The sequence below is a fragment of the Crocodylus siamensis genome, chromosome 2 (assembly GCF_052110815.1).
Source record: "Crocodylus siamensis isolate JL-2025a chromosome 2, ASM5211081v1, whole genome shotgun sequence".
NCBI classification, from domain to species: domain Eukaryota; kingdom Metazoa; phylum Chordata; order Crocodylia; family Crocodylidae; genus Crocodylus; species Crocodylus siamensis.
Genome location: NC_143396.1, coordinates 257561427 through 257580402, shown reverse-complemented (window position 1 = coordinate 257580402; position 18976 = coordinate 257561427). Strand labels below are relative to the sequence as shown.

General features: G+C 43.0%; 1 protein-coding gene across 2 annotated transcripts in view; it reads left to right on the top strand.

Moving 5' to 3' along the window:
* Positions 1–18976, top strand: part of CEP128 (centrosomal protein 128) — a 382053-nt gene that overhangs the window by 170903 nt on the left and 192174 nt on the right. For both annotated transcript variants that reach the window (XM_090033819.1, XM_090033818.1), the window contains 2 exons: positions 12598–12774; positions 16042–16101. In XM_090033819.1, the coding sequence (XP_089889945.1) occupies positions 12598–12774; positions 16042–16101 (237 nt within the window). The remainder of the gene's footprint in view (positions 1–12597; positions 12775–16041; positions 16102–18976) is intronic.

Below are 18976 nucleotides of genomic sequence, written 5' to 3'. Positions count from 1 at the left end.
GGAGTGCATAGAATCATAGAATCAATGAGTCGGAAGGGACCTAGACAGATCATCGAGTCCGACCCCCTGCCATGGGCAGGAAGGAGCACTGGGGGTGGCAGGGGTCATAAGATCCCAGCCAGGTGCCTATCCAGTCTCCTCTTGAAGCTCTCCAGGGAAGGTGAGAGCACCACCTCTCTGGGAAGCCTATTCCAGGCTCTGGCCACCCTTACAGTGAAGTAGTTCTTCCTAATATCCAACCTAAATCTGTCCTCCCTCAGCTTGTGGCCATTGTTCCTGGTGACTCCAAGGGGGGCCCTGGTGAACAGACTTTCCCGAAGTCCCTGCTGGTGGCCCCTGATAAGGTTGTAGGCAGCCACAAGATCTCCCTTCAGTCTCCTCTTGCAGAGACTGAAAAGATTCAGGTCCCTCAGCCTTATCTCATAGGGCTGGCCACGGAGGCCCTCAACCATATGAGTGGCCTTCCTCTGGACCCTCTCCAGGTTCTCCACATCCTTCATGAAGTATGGTGCCCAGAACTGGACACAGTGCTCCAGCTGCGGCTTGACCAGCGCCGTATATAGGGGGAGCAAGACCTCTCTGGCCCTGTTAGTGATGCCCCTGTTGATGCATGACAGGGTGCAGTTGGCTCTGCCTATTGCTTCATCGCAATGGTGACTCATCCATCCTGGAGTCAGTCGTGACTCCAAGATCTCTCTCTGCCTCTGTGCTGCTGAGATGGTCAGCCCCTAACCTATAACCATAATGCTGGTTCCCTCTCCCCAGGTGCAGCACTCTGCACTTCTCCTTGTTAAATCGCATCCTGTTCAGATCCGCCCACTTCTCCAACCTATCTAGGTCTGCCTGGATGCGGTCTCTGCCTGCTGGTGTATTCACTTTACTCCGCAGCTCGGTATCATCAGTGGACTTGAACAGGGTGCTCTCCGCACCCTTGTCCAGGTCGCTAATAAAGTTGTTGAACAGCACCGGCCCAAGGACCGAGCCCTGGGGAACTCTGCTGCCCACACCGTCCCAGGTCAACATTGACCCATCCAGCACCACCATCTGGGTTCGCCCCTGGAGCCAGTTTGCATGTGACTGTGCATTCGTCAGTGCCACAGTCCCTCAGCTTGCCCACCAGAATTGGGTGGGACACTGTGTCGAAAGCCTTCTGGAAGTCCAAGAAGATGACATTGACTTCCTCCTTCACATATAAGCTTTTTGTTGCCTGGTCATAGAACGAGACCAGGGAAACGCACACACACGCATGCGCGTGCACACACACACACACACACACACACACACTCTCTCTCTCTCTCTGTACCTCCCTCATTGCTCTCTCTTTCTCTTCCCCTTCCTCCCTCCTTGCATGGATGCATACGTGCACCTCCCCTCCCCCCACTCCAGGCCCTGGGGTACTGGCATGGGCCCTGTGCTCCCGCAGTCCGGCAATGCAGCCGGGAGCCATGTGGTGCCGGAGTGGCCAGTGGGTGGGTGGCCAGAAAATCAGGGAAATGGCAGCTACAGGCGGAGGGAGTGGCAGCAGGGGTCACACGGGATTGCAGCAACAGCTAGGCAGGAGTGCGGGGCCAGCACCAGCGGGACCCAAGTGGAATGGCAGGAGCACAGAACCAGGCCTGCAGGGGCTCTATGGAGCTGAGCTGGCTCCTCCCACTCCCTTCTGGTGCAACCTGGCCCAGCTTCATAGAGCCCCTGCTGGCCTGGACCCCACGCTCCTGCCTCCCACTCTGGGCCCCACCGGTCCTGGCCCTGGGATACTGGTGTGGGCCCCATGCTCCTACCTAGCTGTTGGTGTGCTGCTGTGTGCCCACTTGCTGCCAGTCCTCTCCTGCCTGCTGCCACATTTCCCATTTTCCTGCCACTGCAGTGCTCCAGCACCACGTAGTTCCTGACTGCATAGCTGCAACTGCAGGACTTGGGAGGAGCCAGCCCAGGCTTGAGGACTGGGGTGATCACCCACAGACCTCCCCTGGCCCCCTTCCCCCCCTTTACCTGAATTTCCCTCTCCAGCAGAGGCCCAGGCCAGAAACCACTGCTAGGCAGTGGCTTCTGGTTGGGGTGGGGGGCAGAAAGGGTGGGGATGTTCTGGGGGGGAGGGGGTCAGGCTAGCCTGGGTGCTGGATCCTTCCACCAGCTTCCCCTGGATGGTACTGCCCCTGGTTCCTGTCATCTTTGGCAAGTATCCAGGGCCCTGCAGGCTGGATAAAATGGCTTGGAGGGCTGAATCTGGCCCATGGGCCATATTTTGCCTGTCCCTGCATTAATCTGTCTGCGGTTTACTGATAGTTAATTTAATAGGTATATTTTTATGTGAACAAGCATGCATCTCTTGGAGTCACCAACCAAATTTTTCTTGCCTTCATTCTTAAGGGAGGATTTCAGGTGAAAAGTCTCTTGCCACCAGTGTGTTTTGAAGATGTACAAGGTTGATCTTTCACATTAAGAAGTTCAGTTCTAGATAGCACTCAACCATGATATCTGTTTGTAGTCTAAGTAAATGATATCATTTACTTAGACTTCAGGAAGGCCTTCGATATGGTCTTACACCCCATGCTGGTGAACAAGTTAAGAGGCTGTGACTTGGATGATTACACAGTCTGGTGGGTCGCAAATTGTCTAGAGGGTTGTATCCAGAGAGTGGTAGTAGATGGGTCGGTATTGACCTGTTAGGGAGTGGGTAGTGGGGTCCTGCAGGGCTCGGTCTTTGGACTGATATTCTTCACTGTGTTCATCAGTGACTTGGACGAGGGAGTGAAGTGTACTCTATCCAAGTTTGCGGATGATACAAAACTGTGGGGAAAAGTGGACACACTGAAGGGCAGGGAACAACTGCAGGCAGACCTGGACAGGTTGGACAAATGGGCACAAAACAATAGAATGCAATTGAACAAGGAGAAATGCAAACTGCTGCACCTAAGGAGGAAAAATGTCCAGCACACCTACTGCCTAGGAAATTACCTGCTTGGTAGCACGGAAGCGGAAAGAGATCTTGGTGTTCTAGCGGACTCCAAGATGAACATGAGTCGTCAGTGTGACGAAGTCATCAGAAAAGCTAACTGCACTTTATCATGCATCAGCAGATGCAAGACAAACAGAACCAAGGAGGTGATACTTCCCCTCTATCGGGTACTGGTCAGACCACAGTTGGAATACTGCATAGTTTTGGGTGCCACACTTCAAGAGGGATGTGGATAACCTAGAGAGGGTCCAGAGGAGGGCCACTCATATGGTTAAGGGCTTGCAGGCCAATCCCTACAAGGAGAGACTAAGGCACCTGGACTTCTCCAGCCTCCACAAGAGAAGGTTGAGAGGTGACCTTGTGGCTGCCTATAAATTCATCTTGGGGGTACAGAAGGGAATTGGTGAGGCTCTACTCACCAAGGTGCCCCGGAGTTCACAAGAAATAATGGCCATAAGCTAGCAGAGAGCAGATTTAAACTGGACATTAGGAAGAACTTCTTCACAGTTAGAGTGGCCAACATCTGAATGGGCTCCCAAGGGAGGTGATGCTCTTCCCTACTCTAGGGGTCTTTAAGAGGAGGTTGTATGGGCATCTGGCTGGGATCATCTGAACCCAGCACTTTCCTGTCTATGCAGGAGGTCAGACTCGATGATCTATTGAGGTCCCTTCCGACCCTAACGTCTATGAATCTATGAATTCTCTCTCTCAAATGACATTCTATCTGAAGTCTTAAAAAGTGATGAAAATTAACATCAAATGGAAGGGATATAAGATTTCATAGATTTCATAGACATTTGGGCTGGAAGGGACCCTGGAGGATCATCGAGTCCAGACCCCTCCGCTGGGGCTGGAAGTCAGCAGGGGTCATAGGATCCCAGCAAGATAAGCATCCAAATGTGTCTTGAAGGCGTTTAAAGTGAGTGCTTAAACTGCCTCCGGCAGCAGTCTATTCCAAACCATGGGGGCTCGGACAGTAAAGAAGTTCTTTCTTACGTCCAGCCTGAATCGGTCGCAGCGGAGTTTGTGACCATTCGATCTTGTCAACCCTTGGGGTGCTCTGGTGAACAGATGTTCCCCCAGATCCTGATGAAGCACCCCTGTTAAAAAGATTAGCACAAAATTAGATGGACATTTTTCAATCTGACCATTTAGTGGCATGACTGAGTTAAAATAAATATTACTGGTGTATAAATTCTGTTTAATTTCCTCTTACACAACTAGAAACTCATTTTTTCCTCTTTAATGGATTATTCTATTCCTGGTGTTGCAGTGAAATGTAGAAAATGCAGTTCTTTTACAATGCTTCACAATCTTCACAAATGTTTGTTTGTTTATATATATATATATATATATATATATATATATATATATATAGCCTTTCCTTTATAAAATGTTGAAGGACAGTCAAAAGTTATGATTTATTTAACAGAGCTTTATTTTAAAGTAGATTCTGGGCTTGATCTGGTTCCCCATGAAATATAGCTCCTGTTGACTTTATTGGGAGCAGAATTAATTGTTCTTGGACTTCCAAAAGAGAAATAAGTCTTCTAGAAAAGTTTGATTTTGATTTCATTTCACAGCTCAATAGCTTAGAGTCTTCCATCTGTATAAGCTTGTGCTCTGATCTTAGTTCCCAGACATTTCTTCAGAAGGAGGTTGTCACTGTTTTGAAAAGTGTGTTGGTGATTAGGTATATAATATTGTAAGTGATGTTCTTTTAGTGCATTTCAACTAAGGGTGGGCTTGATTCAGTGCCTGAAAGCTTGGTGTGAGAATTGGGAATTATAGCTACGCCAGCCATTAAAGGGAGGGTGAGGAGAGGGTAGGGAGAATGGGGACAAACAAAAAAACCCTCACCTTAATGCTATCCTGGCACTGGGTAAATTAAATTAGGAGGGATCAGAATTGGGGTAGACGAAAGGTAACATAACTATTAACAATCCTGCCTTTAGTGGTTGAAAGGTAACAATCCCAAAACAATCCTGCCTTTAGTGGTTGAGCTTGGGGGAATATGGAGTCTGCTGCCATCCTCACTTTACCTTGGTTGAACTTCTCCCTTGTGATTGAAAGGGATGCAGTTTCTACTCCCTGAACTTGCAGGAATGATGCACCTTTACGTGCTTTTTCTTGAATCAATAGAAATAATAATTTGGCTTTTATGATATGGGCATTTGACCTCTTGCACTGGACCTGAGTTTTTTTTTTCCACTCATTGCATAGCCATCAATCATATAACTCTTGATTACACCTTACTTAATTGGGTGTAAACTTAGTTAACTCCTAGTAAAGAATGTGTGACCATTGCAAATCTGATTAGGTTTTCAATCCATTCACTTTAATTTTCAGTATGAATTAAATTGTTTCTAAATAAAGTGAAATTTAATATACCACTTAAAATATTGGATGCTGAAGAAGCCAACTGACTTAATTCTGGCTCTAGATACCACAAGATATTTATTAGAAGCCCTATTGGTTCTGTTTGTCATACCATCTTTTTCTTCATTTTTGTGACCAAACTGCATACTGCATCAATACTGAGAGACAAATGTAGTCCTGGGTTTTTGAGAGCGGAGAATAAAGAGATTTGAAGAATTGTGTAATAGAGGATAATTGTTTTTGTGAGAATTGTACGTGAAAAAGCAACCATGGAATAGCTATGTTGATTGTCCTACAATACTGATAAAAGAGATGCCGATAATATGAATGTAATTTTCTCTTTAGTTTGTAGTGTTTTACAAAGAAAGCTATAAAACAAACCATTAACCTGCCAAGTTAAATACTGTGAATAACTACATTAAAACAGTGTGCTAAAAAATGACCTAAAAAATAAAAAGGAAGACTGCTGTTTTTACTCTATTTACACTGAACTATGCATTTACCATGCATCTATGCCAAACATATTAAGACAAGTAATGTGTTTCTTCCATGAGCTACATAAATTTCTTCTCGACACATCTACTGGTATTTACTTGAATCCAAAGTGGGTGTGGGGGGTGGGTAAGGAGCAGGGGGTTCAGGTACTTCAGGGGACATGGGCAAGCCTCGGGGGGGAGAAGTGGGGAGAGTAGAGGGTAAGGAGGGATCTGCCCCCCCCCCCCCGACTGCCTCTCTGCTTCTCTTTTCCCTGCTGTTGTAGTATAGGGAATGAATTTAAGGTACCACTCTCATAATTAGATTCTATACCTGGAAATTTTAACAAATGTATACATTTTTTGTACATAGAATCTAATTATTGTGTGGTGGGGGCATCTTAAATTTGATGTTGTTTTGGATTTGGGTAAATATGGTAATTTTTGTCCTGTGGTTTTATAGTTTATTTTATGAAGTTAAAATTCCTTAAATTTAGGCAAGGAAATTAACTTGAATTATGAGAGCAGTCTAATTTCAACATTTTCTCTTAAGATTGCAAATATTTAGGTTCAATCTGTCAAGTAAAAATAAGTCTTTTATAATGTTCAGTCTAATTAATTTTGCAGATTTAAGAGGAACCCTTGATTTTAAAGCTTGGGAAACACTTTTTCATTGCTCCATGCCCCTCTGCATTCAATCTAGAAACATAAAAAGGAATATTGTAAGGGGTCTTGACTCATTAGGTCCAGTCCATTTTTGTTCTAGACAACTAACAAAATACATAGTTTCTTCCATTAACTGGTAAAGCTCCATCCTGAAAACAGTGAGGGGTTTCTGGGCCCTGTAGGACTAGTCTGTTAGCTTATCACCAAGGATCTGTGTTTTCCATTTCCCATGGAAAATGGAAAAAAACAGATTTTTCCCTTTTACTCAAGAAAAATACAGATTTTTTTTATTTTAACAGGGAAACATGCGGATTTTCACTTTTGCAAAGAGTCCTCTGCAAAATGGCAGAGTTCCAGACTACAAGGGGCTGAGGTGACTGGAAGGAGGGTGGTTAGGCAGGGGGGTTCCATGTGTATGTATGGGAGCCTGGAGAGCAGCACCTGCAGGTAAGTCTAGTGGGGGGGAGGGGATTGAGACCCCCCCCTATAGGCAGGGAGGGAGGGATTTGGGCAGGGCTGGGGCTGGGGCTGCTGCCCAATTGGGCAGTGCATGGGACTTGGGGCCCAGGGCTGCAATGTGTGGCAGCAGGGCTGGGGCAGGGAGCAGGATAGGTTGCAGGCAACTTATCAGGGGGGTGGGCCAGCTCCCCACCACTGTGGGCACTTTGGGAGGGGAAAGGGGGACCAGTGTCCCCCAGATATGTATGCAGAGCTGGGTCAGGGATGGATGCAGGCTGCCTGCTGTAGGCTAAAGCTCCCCACCATGCTGCCCGCCCCCAGGACCTCTGCAATTCCACAAGCAGTACCCAGAGCGGCAGGGACAAAGCAGGGCTGGGCAGGGAAGCTCCTTGCCACTACAAGCTCTGCATTGTTCTGATGAGGCATCCCCTGCATGCCCCACAGCAGCAGAGGTGGTGGCATGAGGTTGTGCCCCTTGCTGCTGTGGGACATGCAGGGATGTCTCGTCAGGACAGCACAGAGCTTGCAGTGGCAAGGAGCTTCCCCGCCCAGACCTGCTCTGCCCTGCTGCAATGGTTACTGCCTGCCTGGATGTGGAGGCCCTGAGGGAGGGCAGCAGAGTGGGGAGCTGGATGCCGCAGCAGGGAGCCTGCCTCTATCCTGGCCCACCCTGGACACGGATCTAGGGAGCACAGGTCCCCCCTACCACTCTGGGAGTGTGTGCAGCAGTGGGGAGCCACCCCACCCTGCCCGATCCCACAGCAGGCAGCCCACACTGCCCTACCACGGCTGTGCTGCCTGTAGGAGAGGGAAAGTCAGGCTTTGTGCTTCACTCCGCCGCAGCAGCCACTGCCTCTTGTGGGCAGCAACCGGGGTTCAGGCACTGCTGTGGGGGATGGGGCTGCAGACCCGGGCCCCTGCCCCTGTAGCTCTGGCAGCTGGGGGCCCCCTCTAGCAGGGCTGTGGGCGGGGAGTGAGGGGTACTGGAAGGGTCAGAAGGCTGAGGGGATAGGGGGAGAGAGGGGCATTGGCAGGACTGGGGGGCTGTGGCTTGAGAGTGAAAGGCCTGGAGCTGTGTTCTGTGACCCAGGGGGCAGGGGGAGTTCTGTTTTTTCCCGTAATAAAAAACCCAAAATTAAATACCAAAATTTATAGGTATTTAGAATTTATGTTATTAAAGTGATCGAGGCACTGGTAGGCTTCCAAATTGCCGTAAAACTATATATCAATAAAACATTAATCACGGGTTTTTGGTTTTTAATCAGAGATGTGATTTTTTTTTATCGGAGAATTTGCAGTTTTTTATCAGGGAAAACTAGGATCCCTGCTTATCACTACTTCTTGAAAATATTCTTTTAAAATATGGCATATTAATACAAAATATGTCATATACATATTCAGGGAAGATGATACACATATGCATATGTGTTCATTGCAAAGACCATATGAGTTTGTGTGTGTACTCAGTATTCTGTTTAACATTGCCTCTAGTAGTAATAGTTTTTTGGGGAGCTCCCCTTTCTCTGTATGCCCTGGTGTTGTTTAAGATATTTCTAATCCCAGCCTCAGAAAAAAACTTCTATCATCTTTGTGCTTAGGACTCAAAAAGCCTTACTAAAATTATTTTAAAAGCTTGCTTTCTTCCTCTTGAAGTTACAGGAAATAAAATTAGCAGCAGGTTGTATATTTCTGGTGTAAGCAAACACCATTTTTTTGATTATATATGTTACACTCCCCTGACTTGGATTTAGTAAGCTGTGTGCGTACCGGTGTATGATAAAAGGCAGATTCTTCTTTGAATTGAATGTCCTGTGTAGTCACACACCTGGGAATCAGTCACTGTAGCTTAACTATTAAAACCTTCTGATAGCCTACTGATGTGTTCTTCAGTGCTCCTAAATATTTGGGATCTGTAAAAGATAAGTGTAGCACACACTCTTGTGTCCATTCCTTCTCACCAGAGAGCTATGAAATGTGAACATATCTTCTCTACAGGTAATTCTGGTGGCTTATTTTGGAGGTTTGTATTGCTTGCATTATGAAATACTAAATTTTGTTGAATACAAGATGAGGTTCGCCCCTTCCCTCCCCCACCTATCAGCATATGGGGGAAAACACCTCTCTTACATTCACATACAAGGAAACTTCACTAAATACACTGTCATCAAACTGCTGCCACAAGCAGCATATACTTAGTACTGGAAACCAACTATGAAATTAAATGCCAACACTGAGCATGACAATAAAATACATGGCCTATATTGGACAAGTGTGCTAATAGGAACCTACCCCAAGGACAGATTTTTGCAGCCCACTTGATGATGGTGATGAGGTGAATGTTTCCACACTCATACATCGGAAGCATGAGGGCCAGAAAGCCAGCAACATGTAAAATGGTCCATGTCAATAAGACTTTGGATGCCTGAAGGAGGGCCCTAAGGGCATTTGTAGATGATGTGGTTGGCAGTCTGAGCTTGAGCATCACAGCTGCAGCCAGCTTCTTTGGAGAGGCCCCAAGAGTGTATGCTTGCCTTAAACTGTCCGACACCTGTTCTGAGATGGTTAAGAGCAGTACAGATCCTTCCTCCTGAGGGGCAGAAACTGGTGTTGGAGATTAATTTCTTTAGCTGCAATTCTTGTGAGCATATTGCCTGCTTCACTGATGGGAGGTCCATGCTGTGGATGGCATGCCATCTACAGATTTGATATGCTTATTGGCCTGAGTAGAGAATGGGTTCTGAGACTTCAGCTGATAGTTGGTTTCCTGGCTCGTGGTTACTAGGTTGGAGTGCAAAGAATGTTTTGGTTCATAAACTTCGAGGCCTAGGGCCAGAGTAGCAGCTTGTCTCCAGTTGTTGAGGGAGAATACCTTAGAGGACTGGTAAGCAGTCAACTGGAGTTGGTGTAAAGCATCCAGTGATGGTCCTCATGATGCTATTAAGTCTGGAATGCACTACCTTAGTGAATGTGTTCTGGCCCCATACTGGTGTACAGTACTCAGCAGGAACATATGTAAGTGCCAAAGCAGAGGTGCAGAGTGTTTGGAAACTTGCACCCCAGGTGATGCCAGCAAGGTGATGGATAAGAGCTCCTCTGAAATTTAACCTTACCCTGGACTCCTTCCAGATAGATCCAGTCCAGCTTGACTCTTAGATAAGTGACAGTTGTGACGAAGTTCAAGTGTCCAGACACCAATCTTGACTTTTATTTCTTTTTTCACTTGGTTGTTATTCAGGTAGAAGGCTGTTGCTACTATTTTAGTGAGGCTGAGCTGGAGATGCCATTTATGAAAGTAGTCAGCGAGGGTGTTTACGTCTGATGTCAAAGTGGATTCAATGGCTTCCTATTGCTTGCTTGATTTGGTGAGAGCCAGGTCATTAGCATAGCCGTACTTCTTGGACTGGGTGAGTCAGGCAGGTTGACAATGTACATGTTGAAGCAATGGAGAAAGTACTGAGCTTTGTGGGATACCATTCTTGAGACTTTTGGGGAGGTTCTCAAGTCCATTGATGGTCTTGAGAGTGAAACTGCAGTTCTGAAGCCATGAGCATAATAAATCTAATGATCATTTTGTCATGTATCATATGGAGGAGCTTGTAATAGAGGCCATAGAGTCAGACTGTCATATGCAGCAGTGAAGTCCACTGGGGCAGTACTGACCTTCTCCCCAGTCTCAAAGCTCTCTTCAATGTCTTGAGTAAGGAGAGTTACCACCTGAACAAGACATATGGCATTGCCCATTAAGCACAGTCTCCCTTGGTGCCGATTCTTTTTAAATCATGGTGAGCCACTACATTGCATATATTTCCACTTGCTCTTCACTCCCATAGCGCCTTTCTTTCCCATTTCCAAGGATTTCTGTTTCTTCACTAGCCTTAAATGTTTGGCAAAGATCACCAAACAGGGTCCCAAACAATTCACCCAGATTCCTTCTGTCACCCCCTCTCTTATTCTGGTGCATATGATAATGTGCCCTGTCCTCCATGAGGTGGAGCCAGACAAGGTTGCCCTGTGCCTCATTTACATATGCATTTTTGAAGGATCCCAGAACTTGAGACAAGAACATCACATTCCAGTCATGAGTTGGGGGCTAATTAACTCATGGATACTTTGTGTAGGGTATCTGGAGTGCATACACATACTGAGCAGTGTTTAGGGGTCACCGTGGCTTGAAACACTGTTGACTCTGCTGGGGCCCAGCCCAATGAACTATATGGTAATCATGAGATTTTTGGCTATGGACTAATATCACGCATAGTTTGTAGTATGTAAGCAAGTACAAAAGTGCTGCTTAAAAGTGGAGTACATGTGTTAAAACTTGCAGTAGTTTCCAAAAAAAGGTATTATGTATCATTTCTGCATGAATAGAGTCCATGGGTGCTATATGCAAATTACCACAGGTCTGTTTATTTTGAAATTAGTGTATTCAAATTTGCTCCTGACTTCCATGTGCTCAGGGAGAGCCAGGGTCAGACAGTAAAGGAGTATGGGAGAGGTGCTGTGGGGAGAAGAAGCTGGGAGGATGGGAAGAGAGCCAGGGTTCTTTCTACCTGATCTAAATTTATCTTCTCTGCTGTAGCAGTAGGAAATGAACAAATTTAAGGTTAACCAACAATAATTAGATTATTTACCTGGAGTACTATAAGAAATTTATATTTTTTCCATAAATAGAGTCTAATTATTGGGGGTTGTCTTATAATCAGGGTCATCTTATATTTGAGTAAGTGCAGTAGTTGTAAGACGTAGTTCTGCCTAAATACTCCATGGCCAATCCAAAGATAGAGATCAAATTTTAAAAGGTGACTATTATATTTAGTCTCTTGGCATTGGATGAACATCTAAGATGTGTGAATCTCCTCAGCCAGAGTGTCTGTGTTACAAGGTGTTCTCTCAACACAAGCTTCACCTAAGGGCATGTAAAGAGTACCAGAAAAACAAAAGCTGTTTTGCTTCAAGGATCTCTGGCTGTGAAGTTGCTGAGCTCAGATACCTCTGACAGATCTGAATACAAGATAGAAAGACAAGTATTGGCACTGGGTATTTCTGGCTTGAGGAAGAAGACAACTGATGAAAGCTCTAGATTTGGGTATTGTATCAGATTCCATGATTGTACTGTCTATTTCACAAGTCATTGGGTCCATTGCTGTTTGTACTTGTATAGTACAAACTATGCATGATATTCCCCATTGCTGATGGTTCTACCTATTTTCCCATGATGTGGCTACCTACAATAGTGGGGACTAGGCTCAGTGATCCAAGGAAATCTTTCCTGTGAAACAGTGTTGTGCCATCTATGATGCACTAGCTGGTGCTATGAATATGAATTTTCAGTGTTTATTTCCAAGAAAGATGAGTAACATTAGTGTTAAAATAGTCTGTTGGTAGGAATATGGTTTGACATGACAAATGATTTTTCTTTTGCTTTTTCTTTTTGATTTGGGTAAATGAGTCAAAATCTTCCATCTGAAAGTGATTAATTTGCTAGTGTAGTGGATCGTTAGTTGCAAACCGTCCTATTTCTGAATTATTCCTGCTTGTTTTAATAGTAAATAGACAGTACTGTCTCTTTATATTGTGTAAAGCTATGAGGTATCTAGGGATGCCTCCTTTTCATTCAAGTAGTAAATATTATATATACATATACCTTTTTTTTCGGTCCAGGATAAACAGATGAGCAATGAAGAAAATCACATGCAGAGAATGGAGGAGGCCAGATTGCAGCTTAAGGATCAACTGCATCGCCTGGAGATGGAGCAGGAATCCATTCTCAATATGATAGGAAGTGAAATAGATGCTGCTTGTGAAATTTTCTTCAGGGACTCTGTGGAGAAGTTTAGAGTAAATATGAATTCTCAGTCTACCATAGAGTTTTTTTAGTTAGCTCTCTGATAGACACTTATAATAGAATTGTATGTATGGATGCTTGGTAGTCACAAATGAATAGTTTGTGGAGTGCAAAATTACCAGTGTAACAAATGTCATAGTTTTAAAATATGGTATTTAGCATATTGTGGGTGGACTTATGTCATGTCATGTACCTTTTCAAAAAGTAGTGAGAACACTCTTATGTGCATCGCCAGAAACTACTTTCTCCTTGCCAGTGTTTTTCTTTGTAAGTAGCTGTGTCCAGTTAATACTACCTGCTTTTTTAAATCACCTGCCTCGTTACTAACCTCATTGTGTTTGTTCATGGACAAAAATAACAGTTTGTCGTTCTACATTAACTTCTTTGCTGTCTTGCTCAGAAGTAATATTAATATTTCAGATGTCATATCTTACTTATATATCAGTTACAGTTTCATATTATGTGATATGTCTCCCTCATTTACAATGGTTAACAAAGTATGTTTCCATTCTTCTCAAGCCCCTGGGTTTTAACAAAGCTCTGCACTATGCTTTAGCTGTTTATTTAATCACAATGTTTGCCAAATTTCCAGTAGTTTCTCAAATACTCCAGTAGTTTCTCAAGTACCTTCAAAATATCAGAGATCCTGTTCATGTGAAGTTTTTCTTAAGTTCAGAAATTCAGAGATTCAAAATGACTCAGAAATTCAAAGATTCAAATGATTATTTTTTGTTGCTTATATCTAGCCAGATGATAGGTACACCAGATACATTTTCTAATTCAAATTCTTATGAGTTCTTACTTAAGTAACCCAATGGGTTATATCTGTAAGGACTACAATGCATTTTCTACAGGTGACTGCTTTTACATGCATTTTTAGTTCATATAATACATTTTTAAAAATGAGTGCATGTTGTTGCTCTGGTGTTGTGTATGTGTTCTTTTTAAGCTAAAAGACTTTTCACTGGGGAAATTTCTCTAAACACTTTAAAGGCACTTGTATGTTGGAGCTGAAGATGACAGTCTGGGCATGCAGACGTCATATTTTAAATGTTTCACTGCATAATAAAATGCAGAATGCTTAACCTTCCTCCTTTCACATATACCCCATTTCTGATCTGTAAAGGCTACATTAGGCACTACAGATAGAATTAATATTTTAATTCACACCCTTCCTGGAAGTTGTAGGTGTAATTTAAAAGTAATTTCAAAATATGGAGATCTGGTTTTTCTTTTTTAAAAGCCTTCAGCTTCTAACTTGTTCAGTATTAGCAGGCAACTTTAATTACTTGCTACAGAAGAAAAAGCAAATGTGAGCTTCTTGATAGCTCTTTCTCTCTCTCCTTCCCCTTCCCCACATTATCACCCCATCTTGGAACTCATCAGGATGTTATGCAACAGTGCAATCAGCCCTAAGAAAATAGGGACATATTTCTTCTTCTACTTCAGTAATACTTTTCATCCCAACTGTTGGGGTGTTCTTAAGGGCTTTGGAAGGGGGCTAGTTAAAACTTTTTATTTCTAGTAAAAGTATCACTGTGAGGGGTCTGAAAGGGTAAATATCGAAACTTCAGTATCCTTCCAGCCCTTCCAGAAGCAAAAACCTGACCAGTTTTAGTAACTGTCATCTACTGGAGTTTTTGTTGTTGTTTTTTTACATTAAGATACAGATGTGTGTTTTGGGGATTTATTCTTTCAACCAGCATGTGTTGCCATGTGAAAACCTATCCTTAAAATGCTAATATTTTCATTCAAGTAAGTAAATTGGTTAAGCATAGGTCATGGACCCTTCGATAAGCTGATCTCACGTTAAAGAGTCTACATCTCTCATGCAGCAATGTGTATAACATGTTAGCTACATAGATGCTTCATGCTTAGATTCAAATTCAGCAGTATTTTCTAATATAAACTACTGTACAGTAATAAGAACAGTGATACTGTTCCTTAAATTTCTGCATAGATATTAGAACCCAGTGAAGCCCTGTTAAAGAAATAAAGTTATTACAAGCATTCATTTGGTATGCACCAAAGAGAGGTATACAGTAAAATGCTTTTAAATTAATTCCAGGCAACTGTTTTAATTTTTTTTTAAAGAAATAACAACATCATAGAGGTTTAATATGTCAACCTGCATTATGGTCTTTTCCATCATGCACCTAAAATGATATTTGCTCTGTTAAACTGACAATGAATTTAAACTTAACTAAACTTTCCTTAAAAGTACAAATCTATGCATTGAGTTTTTTCCTTCAGCACATTTTAAAAAATAATGAAAAATGAATCTACCTAAAAGAGAATTACTGTTAAATAAATAACATAGAACATGAGACTAACATTAGCTTGATGAAATATTTTATCTTTACATAATATAGTGTGGGAGACAGAAGTGAAGAAAGGTATGCAGGACTATTTGCACTATTACAGGTTGATGAAATGCCCTAATAGAGGCACATCATGTGTGTTCCATAATAGCACAAAATGACTGGAATTATTATACAGATAATCATAAGGAAGAATATGATACTCTGTCTCGGATATCTGAACTAAGTATAATATCTTGTGTTCTACCTACATGAAGGCATTACAGCACCTTCATTGTAACGCAATAACGCATTTTCAGTGGTACTTCCTGTACATTTCTTTTATTCTGTAATATTGCAGCTTGTCAGAGTCTTGGATCCCATTCCAAAACAAAGTCCCATTGCGCACTCCAGAATGTGCTACAGGTTCCAGTAGCTTTTCAGTCTGTTGCCCTTAAAAAATAAAGGGAAATGGCTTTGGATGCTTTCCAAACTCATCCTTAAAAATAAAAATAAACGATAGCAATTCAGATTCCTGTAAATTAAACCTAATTTTCATCAAGAAGCAGCCAAAACTTCCCGCTAAAAATGCGCATCTTGATGCATTGTTGATTTTTATATAAATATAACGTAATATTCCAGTATTTTGGGGGTGTTCTTATCACATTATTGTGGTGATTTTATACTGAAACTTGGACAGAAGCAGAATTACATTCTACCAAGGAGCTGCTGACCTGCCTTGCATTTTAAATAAGATTTAAATGGTATTACATACATTACCATTTAAATGTGACCAATGTAAAGTTAGTCATTTAAACTATTTATGAATAAGCCTTCCAACAGCAGTCTTTAATAATGGGTTTTTAAATTACTGGTTGTTTGTTTCTTCAGTAAATCAGAAAAATTCTATTGTGGGTCTAACCTTTTTCTTTTCTTTCTTTCTTTTTTTTTTTTTTGAAGGCAATATCACTTGCACCTGGGTTGCAGAATGACCCTCATCGGTGGTTAGCAGAAACAAAGGTAACTGGATCTTATTGGATGTAGTGAATAAATATATATGTACCAATTATATTTGCTTATTAAAATAGTATTTTAAATTATGCTTGGGGCAAGGAGATACAATATAAAATTTGTAACACTCCTTTGGTAGGTATGTTGCTATTTCCAATTTGGTGACTTGTCTGTTAAGCTGAAGGACTGTAGCTATTTTTATACTAACAAAGTATTTTGCAGTCTCTTGATGGGTAGTAGTCTGTTGCCTCCAGTTTGAAGGCATGTTTCACTTCTCTTATGAAATACCTCCATATTTCTGAAAGGCTTCACATTTTAGCTGCCTTGTAATCCTTTTATTGGTGGTTACATGGCTCATTGTCAGCAAGAAATCACTATCTGTATAGTAAAATTTGTATTTTTCTCCTTTAATTTGACAAGATTATTTCAGCATATCCAAATTTTGAATGAATAGCAAAACAAATGCATCTCTGAATGAAAAATGATGGCCTTTTTGAGACTGGGTGTCCTTTTCTCTTTTTTATTTATTCTTTTGACATTAAATAAACTAAAATTATAATCAACAGATGGGCTTTCTTCTATAGTGTTACAAAGAGGCAAGATATTGTTGATTTAAGTTGGTTTTATTTTAAATCTAAATCTATTAGAACAGATTCTTGAAGAATGTGCTGTTCCCTATTTCCCCCTGCTTAATCCCATGAGCCCTATAATGTGAGTATGTACATGATGGAAACCTCTTATAAGCCTGGCATGCCAGCTACTGTAATCTTTTATTACTGTGCCTTAGCTTAATTGTTCAGAGAGATCACTGGTAACTTCTAACCCTAGCTTTTTTACTTTGCAAGTCCTGTAAGTAGTCTTATCCAGTATCTTTTAATAGGATTAAGCTTCTCACGATGAAAACAGTTTTTATACCACACAAGACGAGGCTTTCTCTCTGCAGTGAAAAGGTCACAAGAGTGGAAGAAATGTTGACCAATTGACTGGGGAGAAACTGTTTGCTAGCAAGATGGCTTAAGCTTACTGATGGGTTGGTATTTAATGTACCTAGACCAAGAGTTAGTATTGCTATAAATAGCAGAGACAAAGTTGTTAATTGGGAGAACTATATAGGAACCATCTCAGTATTCAGACAGACAATGCTAACATCCCAAGCAGTACTAAAAAGATCTGTTTGGGGTATTTAATAATCATTTGCATAAATCTCCTAAACAAGTTTCTAGAGTAGTGGGCAGAAGAGCTCTGAGATTTTTAAATAGAATGTAGAAATGCCGTCCTTTGATTAGCACCTTTATTAATTCAGAAGAAAGAGCAGCCCTAAAAATGGGATAATAGAAATATCTAAGGATTATGATTCCAGAGTGAACCTTTGAAAATCTGAGGTAACTGCATTTTTACTTCTAGTACACTGCATGGGCTAATGAATAATAGAAAGTAGCTAAGGACTTGAGTTTCCAAAATTTCTGAAATCTAAATTGTGTTTTCCTTGGTTTTGTAGATAACTAAAGGGCGTGAGAAGTAAGCCCCTCCCCACTCCCCATTGTGTATACAGACCAATAGCTAAACATAATCAAGGTTACATTCAGATTTGTTCTTGTAGAAGGGCTAAAAAATCCTTATGCATTACACTTAAATAGTTGAATTCAGTCTTCAAAATTGATGCAAATTGTGTTTTTTTTCTAAATAGGATGGTTGAATGTTTTATGCATTAACTACTTCATTAACTTTTGCAGGGGAAGCAGTTAAAATGTTCCCTTTGTGAAAGTTGATCTTGTTTTGTCATATTTCTTTAGGTTTGTCTAGTTTGATAACCATAGTCTTTCCAAAATACAACCTTCCTTCACACAGATATACTGATAACTTTTAACAGATTTTTTATAAACTTTAGACACAGATAGGGGTGCACTAATAAAGATTTTCCTAGACAGTACTGATGACTGATTATTAACCAGCATATTGGCTGATACCAATCTGATAGCTGATTTACAGGAATGCAGCTAGGCAATGCGGAGAGCAGTGTCCTGTTGGTAAGTCTTGGGGGTTGGGGGGGAGGAGCGGAAGGGGTGTGGGAGGACAGATCAAGGCCCCCACAGTGAGGTAGGGAGTGGGGCAGGGGCAGGGACAGGCACTGGCACTGCCCAGCTGGGTGGGGCACAGGACAGAACTACGGGCAGGTTGTCCAGGGGATGTGGGGGGGGGGGTGGCTGTCTGCTGCTACGTGCATCCCCGGGGGGGCACGGGGAGCACATGGCCTCCCGAATTTGTGTGCAGGGCAAGGGCAGGCTGCCCGCTGTAGGCTCGGGGCCAGGGGCTAAGCCAGTCTCTTCCTGGTGAGGCGAATGGACCAGGGCTGTGATCGGGGTAGGTGGGCGAGGCAAGCTCAATTGCAGCAGAGCGCATTGCCCTGAGCAGGGACAGCACTATGAGGTGGTTTGGGGGGCTATAGCCACCCCAAAATTCCCTATAGCCACCTCTCCCAGTGTTGCTACCACTGCCCTCCCCACACAGCGGAGCCCACCCCACCCCAACCCACCCCGAGTACAGCCCTGGCCCAGCCCCCCGCTGGGAAGAGGCTGGCACAGCCCCTTGCCCTGAGTTAGCAATAGACCACCTGCCCTTACCTTGTGCACAAATCTGGCGGGGGGCATGCTTACCCTAGAGGGCTGCGCAATGGCAGGGAGCCATCCCCCACACGTCCCCTCTTTATCCCACCTCTGCAATCCCTAGACAAGCCTCCCATGGCTCTGTCCAAGACCATGCCCTGGCTGACCAGTGCCTGCTGCTGCACCTGCCCCTCTCCTTCTGTCACTGTGGGGGACTTAATATGCCACCTCCAAGCCTCTTCCCCCCCCATAGACTTACTGGTAGGATGCTGCTCTTCAAG